Source organism: Mchenga conophoros, linkage group LG20, assembly GCF_057382185.1.
Source record: "Mchenga conophoros isolate Kocher_MC1m ecotype Shallow Benthic linkage group LG20, M_conophoros_male_GT1.1, whole genome shotgun sequence".
Taxonomy (NCBI): Eukaryota; Metazoa; Chordata; class Actinopteri; order Cichliformes; family Cichlidae; genus Mchenga; species Mchenga conophoros.
The window spans coordinates 23,181,203-23,200,385 of NC_140545.1; the positions used below are offsets into that span (position 1 = coordinate 23,181,203).

Consider the following 19,183-nt stretch of genomic DNA (forward strand, 5'->3'; position numbering starts at 1 on the left):
TCAACCATCATAGTCCACCATCAGCCCCCGGATTTCAGGGATCACAGCCCGATGGCTATGTTTCAAGTGAAAAAAAGAAGTTATATAGCCTCTTACTTCTAAAAAAAAAAAAAAACGTGTTCCTTTATTCTCTATACAGATTGTGTAATTACATGTATGTTTTTCACGGTTTAAATGCTAGAGGGAGTTCTCTGGTTAATGCTCTGACCTCTAAAATTGGAAAACAGAATCTTTTCTTAACGTTTTGATGGAGAGATGATGATTAGATTTGATAATACAGCCTGTATTTCCTCCAGCATTCGGGAAAAGCAATTTTGTGCTGTTTGCTTCCTTGGGGAAGCTTGAGAAAACAATATGAAAATGATTTCTTTTCTTTACAACAAGTATATTTGATGCTTGCAGGCAAACACCAAAATAAAAGCAAAGTTGAAGTCTCTGGGTTTTTTATGTAGTTAGCTGCCCTTTTTATTGTAGTGGTATCTGCATTTGTCCTCATGTTTCCCTGTGTGACAGAAAATATGAAGAGATGCAGGCATCTTTTGAATTGGGACTGGGTAGATATAAGATAGATATGAGGAATAGAGCCGACAGGACACAAACACACACACATAGTTGTGCTGACCTTGAGATTTCTTCAGTCTCGGTGGTTACAGAGGAAGGACCAAGCAGAAGAGTTGGAATAAGGTGAACAAAATTAGAATGCAAAGAAAAAGCCAACAGACACCAAGTTGATGCCAACCGATGACAGCAGCTGTCACTCTCAGACAGACACTTGCCACACTTGCTTTATCTTATTTCAGCCTCCTGCAACTACATTCTTCTTGAAGACAAGCATGCAAATCCTTCACTCAGTCTGTCAACTGCATGCTTCTGTTAAGACCTGCGGACAGACTGTATCAGATCTCTTGATGCAGGACTTTAGGTCTTGCAGTTGTAAATTGTGATACAAAATCTGGGCCAAGTCTCCAGGGAATGATAGCCTGTACTGTACACATCAAAACCATCACTGAATTTTGTTGGCTATCGATCCAGAAAACGCATTGTACCACAACCACAGAAAGACAGGGTAAAAGGCCAAGCGACTGCTGTGAAGGAACGACAAGAGTGCACGGACATGAGCTGTGGTTTGCTGTGTAGCAAAAAGCCTGCTATTTGACTGCATTAACTGCGGCTGTCTCTGTATCTCTGCTCCACCACAGCTTTATTTTGCTTTCCAGTATCCAGCATTGCAAAGAAGGTTGAGAAAATGATGTGCTTACTTTCATTTTGCTGTTGCTTCCTCCAGTCTTTCCTAAGAGCAACTCCTTTTTTCTGCCTGATGCCTTCTTCTTTTTCAATACCTTCTGCCTTCATCACCCATAAGTCTATTCTTAATTGCCAAAAACGCTTGATTTTTCTCTCTTGCTTTTTTTGCTACCTTCCATTTCTAATATCTCACCACAAGCACACAATGCAGATCCGAGAAGCTGGGAATTAGGTCCTTAATAAAATGAAGCAAATGTGAGATTTTGTTTTTCATTATAGAGAAATTGTCACGGCTGCCGAGGCGAGCCGTGTGGATTTAGAAGGAGGACCCAAGATGCAGGCAGTGGATGAGATACCGGTGGTTTTATTTACAGAGGTGTAGTGGCAAACAAACAGTGGGGCATAACAAACAATTAAAGACACCTAAACTGGGAGAACTAAAATAACAGACCTGGGAGCATATGACAACGGATGATGAATAGCAGAGAGACGCAGACGAGGAACAGGACACCGTGGAACACAGGGTAACAGACTGACACAGAGTTACACAGAGTTACACAGAGTTACACAGACTGACACAGAGTTACACAGAGTTACACAGAGTTACACAGACTGACACAGAGTTACACAGAGTTACACAGAGTTACACAGACTGACACGGAGGACCACAGACGAACCGGCAACAGGCAGGAGAACACACAGGGCTTAAATACACACACCAGTAATCAGGGGATGAGAGACAGGAGGGCAACACAGCTGGGAGGAATCTGGGCTGACGGGACAGGGGAAACGTAAACTGATCACACTCACATACGACGCGGACCTTCACAATAAAACAGGAAACTCAGATACATGGAACCAGACAAGACATTGAACTAAACAGACAGATTCACAAACAGATGGGGAGACACCATAGACAGACAGATACAGACGCAGACTCAGAGGCAGATCGAAAATAACACAGAACTTAAACAATCATCTAGAAAATGATAAACTAAAAGCGCTGGGTCACCGACCCAGGACCATGACAGAAATGTACACTTGAGACGTAGCCTTATCTTTTTAACTACAAGACATGTTGTGGATTTTGAAATATTGCTTTTTCTGTGGAAGCCATTTTATTTATTGTGCGTTCCCATATATATTTTGTCTCTTCATTTTTTTTTTAGTTGTACAAGCAGCAACACACTGTGATTGTTTGGAGTTCTCATAGCAGGTCAAGAAACTGTTTAGTTACTTTCCCTTGCTGAGATGCCTGAGAATTGCTAAAGGCTAATCAAGCACTTCTGTGCCAGTGTACAGGAATACTAATCAGTCATTAGAGAGATGTTGATTAGTCAAAAACAATGTCTTTGTGGTTGCTATCTCTGTAAATATGTGTATGTAAATGTGTCCTTGTGCATTACTGATTTATTAGTCTAAGCAAATATTCACTTTAGCATAATATGCTGGCATAGTACAAATCAGAAGAACCCTCAAGATATATGTAGAACCTTCGCACAATTATAAATAATAACCCCCTTTGTTAAAGTCTGCATCATAGAGGCAGTTTTACTAAAAGTTCTCTCCTCTATAATTTAGCAAAATATTAACTAAGCCCTCAAAACATAACCCTCACTACGGCCCTGAACTATATGAAGTTGATTGTTCATCTATACACTGTAAATCAGAAAGTGCAAATTTGATAGACAAAATCGAACTAGGGCAAATATATTCTCACTTTTTCAGTCTGTAATCAGTCAGGAGTGTGCAAACCAAGTCACCAGCAGCTCAGATCAGCCTGTTAGCATTACTTGAATGCTTTCCATGACTAACCAGCTACAGTGGCAGCAGCACTCCCTTGATTAGCCATCCAGCAGTTTCTCTGAAAACTGCTGAACAGGAAAAGGGGCTAGTTTAGATGGTCAAGGAGAACAGTTAATTAATTTTATGATATATTTTTCTTGGACTCATTCATCGTGAATTTTGGCTTCAAGCAAAACATATGCAGAAAGGGCCACTTTCATCCAAATGAAGTATTTATAGGAAATTGACTATACTTTATTGCAAGACGTTTTTCATAAACCATACTGAAAAACAAGTCAGCTAAATAACATGCATAAACAGCATCAAACTGCCCATGCACAGCCGCTTTTAATTGGTGTTTAACCTTTCCTGACAGAAAAGCTTTCCCCTCCTCGCTGTGTGACAAATTTACTCTGCAGTGTGCATCCCTATTCGCATATATCCATATCATAGTCACATAACCTTGTTATCTAGAAAGTTTGGATGCTGTATAAAGCTAAAAGAAACGTATAATTCAAACTATATGTTAATTATAAAAAGTAAAATATTAGAACAACAGCAAAGAGACACAATGATGACCTGAGAGTTGTTGTTTTTTTGGTTTGGGGGGGTTTGTTTAGTTGTTTTTTTTAACTCTTCATATTCAGTTTGATGTTTTTACCACTGTGTTGCATCACACTGTAACCATTTGGTAATGAAGGAAACCACCTACTGTTATTGTCAAGGCTCGGCTGTGTGGCAGGCAGGAGGAGGACCCAAACGCAAAACTCACAGACACGGGGATGAACTCAAAATCACAGCTTTAATGCTGGAATGGCAGAACATAGGAAATACAAAACTAAACTGGGAAAAGTAAACTAACATACGCAGAGAGACACAGGGAGATCCACACAACATGAGGGACGACGTCACACTGAACAGAGGGAGACGCAGACAGAAATACACAGAGGGTTAACGAGGGAAGTGGGAACACACGGGGAACACAGGTGACACTGATAATCATAACGAGACAGGGCGGGGTGAACTGAACACTGACGGGAGAGGTGAAACAGGAAGTACAGGAGGAGAGAGAGCACGAGTAGAACACCAACGTAACAGGCAGGGGAGACATGGAATAAACACGAAAGGGGACGAGGGCTCATAAATACATAGAGGGCACACAGGGGGAAGAGAGAGCACAGGGAGAACTCAGACATAATGGGCAGGGGAAGCATGGAATAAAATACAAACATACAAGGAAACTAAGAACACTGGGCCAACATGGCCCAGGACCATGACAGTTATAGTGAAAGTTAAATCTTTTCCTGCAATTGCTTCATAAAGATCTAACCGTAACCCTGCTGCTCGAGATTTATGAGTGTTATTTTCCCTTTCAGATGTTGGCAACAGGTGACAGTGATGTAAATTGTGCATGATAATATTTTGCATTATCTTTCTTACATGAAACATGCCTGACCTGAAAAAGGCACCCTTTGATTGGCTGCATATATTGCTCAAAATGCTCTATATGTAATTCAGCATTAGTGCTACCCTCACAAATGTACTCACAGCACACTCACACTAATGCTCCCCCATGCCATTATGAACAGTTTGTCCATGCAGCCTCTTACAGAGTGTTGAGCAGATTCAAAATGAACATACATATATATATATTTAAACCGTTAAACTTTGGATTTACAGTGTCTAATATGGTTACCATTTAACATTTTATTTATTTCATTTTTTTGTACTGCTTTTAATCATATTTCACCTAGGATGACCCTTTTTTAATGATATTTTTAGCATTGTATTAAACGCTGTGTTTTTGTCCTCCCTTTCATGTAAGCCCTCCCTCGTTCTTTCAGTTAAAATTTAACAGCAAAAACAGAAGAGGTGTTTCGGGGTAAAGCTCTGTCTACAGCCTAATATCTCATGCTGACATTTTGGATTTTCACTCAGAGAAAGCGTAGCGGTGAAGTAAAGTGTATCAGTGTTCAACCAAACAAAACACAGAGTAAAGCTGCTTAATTTTACATAAGACACCACAGGCCATCCATATCAGGACACCCAAAACTCTACATTCACTTTATGGTAGACAGTTTGATGCAGTGGAACTGTGGTCTGTATAAGCAAGGCTTGGAAAGTTAAGAGAAACAACAAAGTTGCATGACTGAAATTTAAAATGAGAACCCATCTCAGTGTTCGAAATGGAAATTAAAAGAATGGAAGTTCACTTTTTCCCCCCTCATTTTCATACAGAATCAACACTACTCTATATATACTGATTTTAACGCAAAAGATTTTTTTCCCTTGAAAATATGTACGTCCTCCCAACCAAAGACAGTCTCTTTCTTTGTAGGAGTTTATGAGTGAAATAGTCTCACTCAGTGTTTTTGAATTTGCTATAGTCGCTAAATATGACTGCACTTCATTCTGTGAATTCCTCAGGTGCTTATGTACATAAAATGCACTAAAAGCGTGAAACAGCCAGATTACTGAACCAACACAAGCGGGTTTGGAATGATTCATTAATACAACCAGGTTTGCTTTGATGAATTTTTGATTGATAAGTAGCAGCCAGTTTTGAGTAATTATTCACTTGTTCTTTGTACTGTGTGTTCATCATCTATTTCTTTTCATAAATAATAATAAAAAAAAAAAACTTTGAACATTTTTAGTTTGATGTTTTCTGTCAGCATTTTTTCTGAATGGTACAACACAGTTTGAGTCTGTGTCCAGTGCATACTCTCTTTATTTTTGACTGCTTGTGCACTGTGAGCATTTTTTATAGTAGGCGTTGGTCACTACCATCATCCTTTTGAAGGTTATTGTGAAGAATAGAGAGATGAGCCACTGTCCATGATTGGCATCAGTGAATCAGTCTCCCTGATGGGCTTCTAACATAGCTTTAAACAGCCTTCTATCACAAGTTTGTCCTCTTTTTATAATTTATCAGTAGTGGACAGTGGACCTGGCTCTGTTTAGTCAGCCACTGAGGGCCAAGCCCACTGTACAGCCCCACTCTACTCTGATTAGACTGCATACTCCCCGTGGAGACTGTGATCAGCGGCCAGACTCATCTCATCTCTTCATCCAACCTCTTTTCTATATTTCTGAGCTCCATTGCTCTCTCTTTGTCTCATGTTCACTCTCTCTTTCTCTCTTCTTTCATTCTATCCATTGATCCATCTGTCCCGATCTCTCGAGAGGCCAGCCCAATTAACCTGTTTAAACAGCCATCTGAGCATCCCATCCATTCCAATGTGGGTGTGTAACGGGGATCTAGTTCACTGAGCCAGGAGCCCAGTGCAGGCCTCCATCCACTGCCCTCCCCAGTTTCCAGCTCCACCTTACCTCCAAGTTCTTACTCTTTTTTTTCCTCATCGCCATTTTAGACATGTGGTTTCGTTTCTTCAACTGCGTGGCATCCAGTGCAGCTTTTATATACCATACTTACGTTTGCTTTTTTTTCATTTCCATATGTTTTTCCTGCACAGTTAATTTCACTGTCACAGTTATTGCCACCTCTACACATTCTTCATCCTTCCCTTCTCCCCTCCCCTCTCACCTTCTTATTGTCACTCCTCAGCTTTCTCCCTGTCCCCTGACTCCATCCCTTTCTCACTTCCCTTTCAACACTTGTCAGCTACTTCCTGCCAGGCTGTCCATAGAACACCACAAGAAGGTCACATCTCTTTTTTTGTGTTTCTCTCCTCCTTGTCCTTGTGTTATTGGAGTGAGATGGAAACTTTAATTAGAAAGGGGGGCGGGGTGGTAGTGGGGTGGGTTGGATGGTGATAACAACCAAGCAACGCACAAAGCTCCATTTACTGTCTTTCACCCTATCATAATGGAGAAATCAATGATTATATTCCTTTCCTGTGTTGGAACGCACTGAGCATGGTAGAATTTGTAACATTTCAGGGGTTGACTGTCCACATCGACTAGACGGTGAAGAAGTGCTGTGTTGGCTGTTTAAGACAGACGCACTGGGGTGTCTGTCTTATTTGCCAGATCAATGCTCAAACGGAGCCTACCGCTTTAGACGACTTGTTAATGTGTAGCACTGTGCCGTTGGGCTTCAGTGCTTTGTTGCTGGCCAATTTTTATAATCTCTTTTATAGCGGTATTGACCCAAGTGAGTGAAAGAGGAGCTATGCTATGGAGGTCCGTGTGTGTGTGTGAGCATGCGTATGTTGATGGAGGGGTAAAATTGGCACTGTCGTTTCTTAACTGGTGCAAGAACAAGTCCCTCTGGGTACTCTATCCACACCCTGTCACTCTATTTCCAAATGGGTATGGGTGTAGTTAGTTTGGCTTGTCATTGCTAAGACATGCCAACACTGAGAAAATGCAGGCTTACACATGCATAGGAATGATTTACTCTGACAGCACATGCACTACTATTACTACATACCTTACTGATTTTACTGAACATGAATTTCTGAGACGGTTTATAGCATTCAGGTGTTGTTGCTTTTAAAACATTAGGAAATTAAGATCTGGACTTAACAAGATGTTTGTGAGAAGGAGTTGAGATGGAGACAGATGGCCCACTGTGAAGTAATTGTGGGTGGGTTGATTAATTAATAATTCATTCATTCATTCATATAGATATTTACTGGTAAACAGACAAAAAACATGATATGTAAACTAGACAGATTACGATATTATCTAACCCTGTTTTCTAGCCTTACCGCATTAGTTGACTACGATTTGGTGTGAAGTGAACCCATTATTTCAGCATCACTGTCAGACCATGCAAAAGATGTTTACAAATATTTTCTTACTTTCACATTAAAAAAATCATCATAGCATGGTTAAGTTATTTAATGTCCAGTCAGTCACAGTCTCGGCAGATCAGCTGATCTCAACACCAGGGCTTAGCTGATGACCTTTTAAGCATCCAGCTGGCCAATCTCACATAGAAAACACTAACTGGGTTGATTTAGCTTGTTACAGTGGGGCAAAAAAGTATTTAGTCAGCCACCGATTGTGCAAGTTCCCCCACTTAAAATGATGACAGAGGTCAGTAATTTGCACCAGAGGTACACTTCAACTGTGAGAGACAGAATGTGAAAAAAAATCCATGAATTCACATGGTAGGATTTGTAAAGAATTTATTCGTAAATCAGGGTGGAAAATAAGTATTTGGTCACCTCAAACAAGGAAAATCTCTGGCTCTCACAGACCTGTAACGTCTTCTGTAAGAAGCTTTTCTGTCCCCCACTCGTTACCTGTATGAATGGCACCTGTTTGAACTCATCATCTGTATAAAAGACACCTGTCCACAGCCTCAAACAGTCAGACTCCAAACTCCGCCATGGCCAAGACCAAAGAGCTTTCGAAGGACACCAGGGAAAGTATTGTAGACCTGCACCAGACTGGGAAGAGTGAATCTACAATAGGCAAGCAGCTTGGTGTGAAAAAATCAACTGTGGGAGCAATCATCAGAAAATGGAAGACATACAAGACCACTGATAATCTCCCTCGATCTGGGGCTCCACGCAAGATCTCATCCCGTGGGGTCAAAATGATCATGAGAACGGTGAGCAAAGATCCCAGAACCATACGGGGGGACCTGGTGAATGACCTGCAGAGAGCTGGGACCACAATAACAAAGGTCACCATCAGTAACACACTACAACGGCAGGGAATCAAATCCCGCAGTGCCAGACGTGTTCCGCTGCTGAAGCCAGTGCATGTCCAGGCCCGTCTGAAGTTTGCCAGAGAGCACATGGATGATACAGCAGAGGATTGGGAGAATGTCATGTGGTCAGATGAAACCAAAGTAGAACTTTTTGGTATAAACTCAACTCGTCGTGTTCGGAGGAAGAAGAATACTGAGTTGCATCCCAAGAACACCATACCTACTGTGAAGCATGGGGGTGGAAACATCATGCTATGGGGCTGTTTTTCTGCCAAGGGGACAGGACGACTGATCCGTGTTGAGGACAGAATGAATGGGGCCATGTATCGTGAGATTTTGAGCCAAAACCTCCTTCCATCAGTGAGAACTTTGAAGATGAAACGAGGCTGGGTCTTCCAACATGACAATGATCCAAAACACACCGCCCGGGCAACAAAGGAGTGGCTCCGTAAGAAGCATTTGAAAGTCCTGGAGTGGCCTAGCCAGTCTCCAGACCTCAACCCCATAGAAAATCTGTGGCGGGAGTTGAAAGTCCGTGTTGCTCGGCGACAGCCCCAAAACATCACTGCTCTCGAGAAGATCTGCATGGAGGAATGGGCCAAAATACCAGCTACTGTGTGTGCAAACCTGGTAAAGACCTATAGTAAACGTTTGACCTCTGTTATTGCCAACAAAGCTTATGTTACAAAGTATTGAGTTGTATTTTTGTTATTGACCAAATACTTATTTTCCACCCTGATTTACGAATAAATTCTTTACAAATCCTACCATGTGGATTCATGGATTTTTTTTTCACATTCTGTCTCTCACAGTTGAAGTGTACCTCTGGTGCAAATTACTGACCTCTGTCATCATTTTAAGTGGGGGAACTTGCACAATCGGTGGCTGACTAAATACTTTTTTGCCCCACTGTATGTTTCTTGAACATCTGCAAGCCACTTTGCAACACATCTCCGCCACGGCTCCTTCTATCATGCTGTGTCTGAGTTAGTCAGTGTCAGATCTTTTGTCACCGATGCTTCCTCTTGTTTTGCTGGCTCTCTTGATGCAAAGATAGCGAGGTTCCAGGACAGAGCCATAATGCCAAATATAAATGCCTACATATGGAAATAGCAATCTTCTTTTGATGTCTGTGATCATGCCTAAAATGAAGACTGATACATTCAAAATTTATTTTTGATAGCGAATGCCTTTTAAGTGCTACAGAAGTGCATGCTTTCTTTAATATGGCTTGAAGCACCCCTTGCTGATTATCCCTTTTCTTAGTGCAAAGTATAAGCCTACAGGCCTGTGCCAGCCATAACTGCAATATGGCTGCACTGCTGGCTGTGTGCCTAGTTTATAGAGAGAAGAGACAATAATTGGAGGACACAGAGAGAAGGGGCAACAGACCACCTGCTGCTTGTGTTTTTTTCAGGTGTTTGAATGCTTCACAGATACAAGCACTTAGAAATATAATAAAGCATGCTTTGAATTTGATTTTTGACTTCTCCTCATTGTTAATATATTCAGGCAGTGTTCCAAAACTCTGTTTGCACAGACACATGTTTGCCAACTGGTGTGTTTGTTATCATCCCCATCCCCCAACCCCCAGATGTAATCTTTGGAAATCTGCAAAAAATGATGGTAGAGTAGAAATGACACAGGGTTGGACAAAAAGAGAAAAGTGAATGAGATAAACTGAAAAGACAAGCAAGGCTTTTAGGGAGGGGTGGGGGTTGTTCGGCAATACAAAGAGAGCAATGGTCTGATGATATCCATGATCCAAGGCTTTGTTGCCTCTTGTATTGATGTAATCCATCTTCTATATCCTGCCTTTTTCTGTCTACACCAGGACTCTTGTGCAGCTCCTGATACACTCTGTGGACAGTATCGTTTAGAGGCTATTCCCTCTGACTGAGCTCTGAGTGGCCATCTGAACATCCTTAGAGAGGAGGGCACTGGCATGATCACAGGTGTTTTTAGGGCTAGACAGCACAAAAAAGCTGGATTTAATCATAGTTTACACCCTGTAATAGAAACCTTGTTTCAGCTGTTGTAGTGGTTTGGGGGAGAGAGAAAGCCATGAGAAATCTGTGAGTAATGGCATTCAGCTTAAGGTTTCCTTGATATGTTATCTGGACTCTAATCCCTGAGTGGGAAGGCTACAGGTGCTGCGAGGGAGAAAGGAAGTGAGAACGAGAGACTGGTATGGGCTGTGCTCGCTAGTGACTCATCCTGTTATGAACTGCGCAAGAATTTCATTAGAGAGCAAACACAAGAGTGTCCAGGCAACTCTGAAAGCTCCATGGTGAACAGGTTTATGGTGCCATCTTAATTTAACAGAATATGAAGGACACAAACCTCTAGAGGCTTTCTGCGTTAACATCCCTCAGATTACATTACGGTTTGTGTTTCCCGTCTCAGTGCAATACTTTCTGTGTAGCGTAAGCTTCCTTTAATCTTTTTGCCTAATTGGTTAAACTGAATCATAGGTTTAATCAATATTTGGAAAGATGTTGATTTTGTCAGGGAAAGAAGGAGCAAATAAGAAGTGCTAACTGCACTGCAAAAATATTTTTATTTATAACGGCTACAAAAATTACATAACACTCAGGTCAGGTTGTTAGTTTTCTCCACACGCTTACACTGTATTCTCTAATGGAAACCGGCCTTAGAAAAACTATTGAAGCAATGCAAACCCTGTGATTTGCAGGAGTCTGTGAAATATGCTATCAAGCCAAGCCATATAGAAGGAGAAACTATTTAAATCCTCATTCAGCAGTTACTGTACATTAGAGTAAGATAATGATGTAGCATACTCCACAGCACTTTCTATATGTTGTATGTGCCTTCAGTTTATAATTGGAGAAAGAGAAGAAGTACAACTAAAGCCAAAAGCATAGTCTTTGTCAAAAAACTGACTATATGAGCAGATTAAATATAGAAGACAGAAGATTTAAAGGTTGTTTGTTGTCCTTATGTATGCTGTATTCTTCTTTGTAAGTCTAACAATAAACTAGCAGACATCTTTACATGCATCTTTATCAAATTCAGTTACAGTTTCTTGTCATTGTCATGTTTCACCTCTACATTTACAGGATAAAGAGGCATGCATCTGCATACAATAATCCTCAGGAGTCTAATCATAGTGACTGCTTGACCTTATTATTAATAGAGACTAAATGGTGAGAAACACCAGTGTCGGACTAGGCTAAATAATCTTCCTTAAGAGTAGCCAGTTTGTCATGTTCCTCCTAATGAGATGCAAGTACTGCAGGTACGCTATGTTTAGATATGTTTTTGTGAGTTAGGAAAGCAGTTTCAACTTCATGCTTGCCAGTGTTTGTACCTGTTTTGCTTCTTAGTTTCTACAACTGTGATGAATAGTGAATTCAAATCCTCTCTTTTTGTGTGTCTCCAGTGAAGTTTGACGACTGCATGGGAAATGAAGGTGTGGTCTTCCAGAGCAGCAACCCCCTCTTTGGCGTGCGGACAGATGGATCCATCTTTGCCCAACGAGAGGGAGCCAACCTAGATGAACCTGTCCAGTTGAAACTGACAGCAAGTGGTCCGCACACACATGTCTGGGAGACTATGGTGCAGTTGGCACTGATTGACCTACCATCATCCCAACAAACTGAAAATGAGGTGAGTTTCAGATTTTATGAGCTCGAGCACAGACACACAGAAATATCATGCTTCAAATTTCAATTATCGTTCCAGAGTTTCTTTTTCCTATCACATTTTCTCCAGTGGTCTGGTGATAGTAACAGCCAAGAATCAGGTCAAAACTCCTTGGGGTTTCAGCGAAGGGGAGAGAGGGGGTGGAGCAGAAAGAAGTAGCAGTGCCACACAGTTAAAAGTGATAGAATCAGACTGCCACAGGGGGAGAGTAAGATTCCCCTCAGCCATAAGCTGTTATTGGAAAACATCCTGTGCCTTGGGTATCCCAGGGGTTCTTGTCTCTTCCTTTTCTATTTAAAAGCTGTCAGAGGTCAGAGACAGAGACTGAGCAGTATGAGCCTAACTGTCCCCATGACTATGGTACCACAAGGCCAGCTCTGAGAGCCAATATCACCCCAAGTGTTATTTACATTAGGCAAAAACAGGGGCCTGTGTTCATTAACTAAGTGCACATCTCACATAAGTTATTGGAAAGTAAATTCCGGAACAGATCAAATCTCACTCACTTAAAAAGAAATGGAAAAAAGGCTGCCAAGGATTCGTTTTTACTCAGTAGACTGTTCTCGTTTTTGGTAAGAAGCAGCCATTATCTGCCAGTCAAATAAAAACACTAAAATGTTGAAGACACTCGTGCTTGTTATAGATGGACTCTAATGAGAAAGGTGTTACCTTTCTGTTACCACAGGGAAGTTCCACCTGATTATAACTTCTTTGAGCTCATTATTTTGGTTTTTGCAACAAACTAAATGTACTTTAGCTGTTTTCTGCCGCTTTCTTCACTGAAAAACCTCTAAACGGCCACTTTACCGGTGAATCAGATCTTTCCACAGCACAAATCAGCTCTGATGGTTCAGACTGCACAGCTGACGTCATCAGATTCGCAAACACAAATACATAATCTGCTCCAACTTGTGCATGGATTGGATAAAAATGATTCAATTTTACCTTTATTTTGAGTTTGCTCATTGCACTTATTTTTGGAAGGAACTGTGCACAGAAACAGTGACCACTGAGAGAGAGGGAGAAATGCCAATTTCTGGCCTTCAATTTTCAACTTCCAGTCTACCAAGCTGGCTATTATTTCTGCAGGTTTTCTCTAATAAAGCAGGCTAAAATCTGCCCTGCATGTAAAAGTGCAAATGCATATGAGCCTAAAAGTTCCCCAGTGATTGTCAGTGTCAGTGTCATCTTGTCAATGTTTAGAACAGGCTTTCACTATCAGGAAATTCTATCATAGCTATATAAAAAATGCATATTATTGGTGCACTGATTATAATTTTCTTGCCCAATTAAAATTTCTGATTTTTCCCCAAGTATGACCTGCCAAAATCAGTTTTCTTTCTAAAACTTGTAACTGTATCTGGCATATAGTAGCAAAATTCGACTTTTTTTTATTGCAATATATGATTTTCTCTGGCAACAGCTGAAACAAATGAAAATAAAGATCTATGCTCCTGGAAGGAAGTGCAAATAATTAACTGAAAATGAGTTGCTGTACACCCCGAGTTTATTTTATATATTTTACTTTATCAATCAAAAGCAGGTGCAATAGATTTATATAAGAAAACAATTATCAGGTAGTAAGATCATTTTCCTCGATGTTTCTAACACCACATAACAGGACATTGACCCTTTTCTCGTTTTCCCATTTGATTCGGGCTCAGAGTTGTGAATAGCTTTAGTTTTAGACACTTTCCATTTATTCGCTTCTTTAAAATGTCCACGTTCACCATAACGGAGGTCGTTAAAGAGTTTGATTAAGTTTACTGTTACAAACTGTTGGCACATTGCCAAACGTTGTGCCCTCACTCTCTGTGAGGAACTTCCACGCTAACGATAATTTATCGCTAGCATGTGGCTTTGAAAGGTGTGCACAACTTTTTTGCCTCTACTCCTGCATGAAAGGGAGCTGCTCGCTGCAAGAATGAGAATCAGACAATTCTGGTCCCTGGCTGGTCAGAAACTTTTAGCCAATCATTGTTGTGATGAAAATAAAAGCAGTGAAACATTTCCATTATGCTAACAATCAGACGGTAGTCATGTGCAATGCTAGAAAATGGAAGCAATGGCAATATGTCAGTCATAAATTCACAGAGCCAAACAGAGAGTGGGATATCTGCTGGTAGTTATTGGGAATGAGTTGAAGAGTGTGTATTGTTCTGGCTCTGAATAGGTTGATCTTTAATTACGCTCTTTTATAGTTAATGCTGGCTTTTTCACTCGACTGAGTTTCAGTACTAAAGTGTCAAAGGTCAAATGAATGCATTTTTAAACGTAATTTTCCACTGAGTCAATTAATATGTATATCCCGAGGAGCAAAGAATAGACAAGCAATCAAACAAGATGGTCAGAGGTCAGAAATATGCTACAAGTTGTAACAAACATGTATGAGGACAGCAGGAGAAAGCAGGGCGCTAAAACAAAATGTGATGTTTCATTATGGAAATGGTGCTTTGTGGTGTGCTCTGTTGAATAATAACTTCCAGATGTCTGGGTAGCCAGGGGCTGGCTGATATCAAAGCATGCAGGGTTATGGGGAGGCAGTGGCGTGGAGGGGAAGTGCTGGGACCACCGCCAGCTGGCTAAGGCTGATGGCACCAGGGCTGTGGGTGGGGGGGAGCTTGGTCGAGGATTGGGGGGCATCCATTTCACACTCAGTGTTCACATAGCATTACTGTGCATAAGCATGTGTGCAAGAATGTTATTTTATTGTGGGAGATTATGTTGGATCAAGTGTGTATTATGCTAATTTTGCGTTCAATTTTCATTGCTGCGTATGCTCTATGTGTGCTTGTGTCTTCGCTTGGCACCTAAAGGTTTAATCTGTGCAGGGTTGCATGCCAGAGAATGTGTGCCCCGTCTGTGTTGTATTAAGAAAAATAACAAAATCTCTAGAATCTATAAAGCTGTCTTTAAAAAGTCTAACTCCAGTTTGCTGTTGCTCCTTTTCCTCCGTCTTTCATAAGAGTTTGAATAAGTGATCACATATCTCTGCTTTTCCTATTTTTCTAAATCTGTTGCATCACCATCCTGTAATTTTTCTATGTGAATATGAGTAAGAAAGAGAGAATCGGAGTTGAAGTTTGATCAGAATTATACCACGGTGAAAGAAAAACCTGCTTAAGCCTTTTGCTGCAGTGGCAGGCAGAGATCTTTGCCTCTGTGTCTCTACGTTTTTATGGTTTTTTTCTTGTTGTGCATGTTTTTCTCTCTACATTTCTCCTCAGGGAACTCACTAGTACCTGTTAGCATGTGTAGATAAAAGGATTTAGAGCATGACTTATTTAGGCAGAGGGAGGTGAGGGGGGTCACATCTGCTTCTGACAACTGACTCCTCATCTCCCTCAATCCATCCCAAACATGTCTTGTTCCACCTCTGCCTCCCCTCACTGCACTGGTGGGATGTGGGGCAGCCATCCCCTGCAGTCAACCCCATGAAGCTTTCCTCTCTCTGAAGAAAAAGAATGCATTTATCCGGGCCTAACTCACATCTGTCTCATTTCGCTCATGCTCGTGTGCACAAACTGGGTTTGTGCACAAAGGCACGTTATGCTTAGCAGACATTAGTTTCTTGAATATGGACTGAATGCAAAGGACCACACTGAGTTTCTGGCAGAAAACTATTTTGGCCGGCAGATGAGACAGAAAACCGTGACTGATACCCTAGTCATGCTCAAGTTTCCCCAAACCGCACAGTGCAGGAAACAGAATATGGTAAAATTTGTTAGGACTAGTCTGCCTCTTGTGCAGATGGGTGACACAGTACAAGAGGAGGAGGGGAGACTGCTGGTTCTTTCTTTTCTGACTCTGAGAATGAGCACAAGCTGATCAAGGATGATCAGGATTTTTGTCAGTTCCAGTGCAGTGGGTTGTACTGTAGCACCCCTGTTGGTCAAAATAGCAAATGCTTCAGTTCCTAAACTGGCAACTTTAGATGGCGAGAATTTAAACACAGTCATATTTAACTAATTCATATATAACTGAACTGCTGGCATAGGTTCACAGTTTACTCAGTTTTTACTCATTTTATGTCTGAATATGCACTGAATATTTTATGATATTCCACTACATTTGATTATATATTAGAATAGTTGTTTGAACTGTATTTTATTCATATTAAAGTCATCTATACACTTTAGTGGCATCTAATGTAATCAACAGGTCAGATCTTTGATTGGATTACACAATCTTGCACAGTAAGGTTTTTAAAATGATGAGGGTTGTGATGCTGTTTTTTTTATGACATTAAGGCATACTATTAAAAGGTAAGTCATGGAGGTTGTGCTTTACCTTGAAATAATTAGAAACTTTACCACATTTAGTATTTTTTTTTTTAAATTGGCCCTTTTATTTTGCGTGTGTGTTTGATTGTATACACCACTTACACATCAGCAATGTTTCCAACGCCTGGTGTTTTTAGCAAAAAGCTCAATATACATTTATCCATTATCCATGAGCATAAAGACAGCAATTTAGTTTTAGTGTTTTTCAGTTCGTGTTTACAGCAATTTATTGAATATCGAAATCATGAAATAGAACTGACGATTACTATCTGGATTTGGTGGAGAACAAAGGAGGCTTACAGATTTCTCTAAAATATTATGACTGAATACCGATATAATTTTCCATATTGTCTTTTCTTGTTATTTTGGAAATAATTCGTCTTTAAAATTCTTATAAAAACACCTTAACTGTGATATCTGAAGGGGCTGCAGGGCTATTTGTATTAACAGGAGCAGATGGGCTCCTGTTGTGCTCCTTAGCAGATGACATTTGTTTCTGATTATTTTCTTTATTTATTCATGCTGTTATTGGCTAACAGACACAAAATAATGTTCCAAGTGAGGATGTCTTTCCATTCTAATCGAAAAGCTGAATACAATATTAATATTGTCATTGTTATTGCATTTGCAACAATTTTAATGTACATTTAATTTAAAGTTATTTTTTTCAAGCCTTTTCAAAACAGTACTAAAGTGTTATTTTGAAACACACAAAATCAATCATGAAAAAATAAGCTTTCGTAGGACTCTCTCCATAGAAATTAAGGGGGGGGATGTAGCAGGCAGGTGCTGATAATGACATGCAGTTCATTAACTGATCATCCACAAGTGTGATCACCTCTTGAAAAATCTAAATTTTGGCAGTTTACTGGTTTGGAGAATTCAAACCAGTAAAGTGCTACGATCTTCCCAGAAGTGGACATCACATCCCAGCAGATTCACCACAAGGTCAGACCATGCAGTACTAAAAGAATTTGCAAAAACATCCAAACGTTACATCTCAGACTCTACAAGAATCAGTTAGCATGGTAAATCTTAAAGTTTTTGGTTGTATAATTAAAAAAAGACTGAACAAGTATGGCTTGTTTGAAAGATTTCTGAAACAATGTCCTTTCCATGGACAGATGAGACCAAAGTGAAAATGTTTGGCTATAATGCTCAGGACCTTATAATCACTGAGTCGATGATCAACTCATCTGTACAGTAAAGTATTGTCAAATGTTACAACATCTGTCCTAAAACTAAAGCTTGGCCAAAACTGGGTAATGAAAAAGGACAATGGTCTCAAGCAGAGTTGCAAATCAATAACAGAAGTGTTTCAGCCAAAGTTCAAACATCAACCTGATTGAAATGCTGCGGTGAGGCCTTAGAATTAACCTTAGAGCTGTGTATAAATGAATGCCTGCAGACCTCAAAGAACTGACGCAATGTTGTAAAGAAGATCACTGTTTCATTTGGACTTTTTTTGTTTTTGTTTTTTGTATGGGAAAAGTGTGGCAGTGATGGGATGTCGCTGGGGATGCAATGGAGAGCTCCACTTTGCTGCCTCAGCTGTCTGTTCTGGGCCCATGGCAAGAGTACAGTGGCATGCTGAGGTCTAAAGTGCTGCTGAACTTTGCTCACTCGGGAATGGATCCCAGTATGGACAACAGACTGCTGCACAGCATGGAGGGTGGTTTGATTTGTTAATTTGCTGACTGAGCTAGTTCTTGCCCTACAAGATCCAAAGATGATAGACAGATTTTACTGTTGTTGTGCTCTTAGAAGACTGAAATAAACAACAGTGAGTGGAACCCTCCCACAGTCATAGTCTTTTTTTTTTTTGCTTCTATATAATTATTTGTACCTACTTAATTGTTTCAATTAATTATTTAGGGTACATATGATGTGGTGCTGAACTTCAGGCTTAAAAAACTTTCCTCTAAAATTCATAAGAGCACCTTTCCCTCTGCGTTACTTAATGGGCAATTTCATCTAAATTACTAGAACTGACTATAAACTAAGCTAGCTGTTGCTGGACTGCCAACTTCTAGGGACAAATCACACGTGAGGCTTATTCCTGTCCACAGCTTACAGCGGGTTTGTAAGGCATTGTTTCACAACTTAAGCTTTCATGGAATATAATAAAGTAGAGATAAGCAGTGGAAATATGACGTCTGTGGGTTTGTTTTGCTTCCTGTTCTCTTACATTTTTAAGCCAGCAGGAGCAAACGTTGGAAACCAAAAACAGAGCTATGGGAGCTATGGGAAATATTATTAAATATTATTATAATATTGGCCTTTTTAAGTTTAAAGTCTTTCTACAAAAGTGGTAAAAATCTACCAATGCAGAACCCTTAAGAGCAGTAATTTTGTGGATGGTACATTAAATATTTATTGCATATGGCCATGTGGAGCAGCAAATCCAGTCTTTCTTTGAATGTGAATGTGGTCTCCTCACCTACCGTAATCCTTTACCTGTTTAAAAATCTCTCCTTTTGCACTATTACTTAAAGTGCCCTGGATTTCACAGTCCAAGATGTCTGAAGTACAGCACTTGGTTGATGAAACTGAACATGACACCTAAGCCCATGCT

General features: G+C 40.4%; 1 protein-coding gene across 1 annotated transcript in view; it reads left to right on the forward strand.

Moving 5' to 3' along the window:
• The window catches only part of LOC146550810 (cadherin-4-like), a 249,575-nt gene that overhangs the window by 151,167 nt on the left and 79,225 nt on the right, over window positions 1-19,183 (forward strand). Inside the window, exon 4 of the mRNA XM_085258648.1 lies at window positions 12,063-12,289. Within this exon, the coding sequence (XP_085114774.1) occupies window positions 12,063-12,289 (227 nt within the window). The remainder of the gene's footprint in view (window positions 1-12,062; window positions 12,290-19,183) is intronic.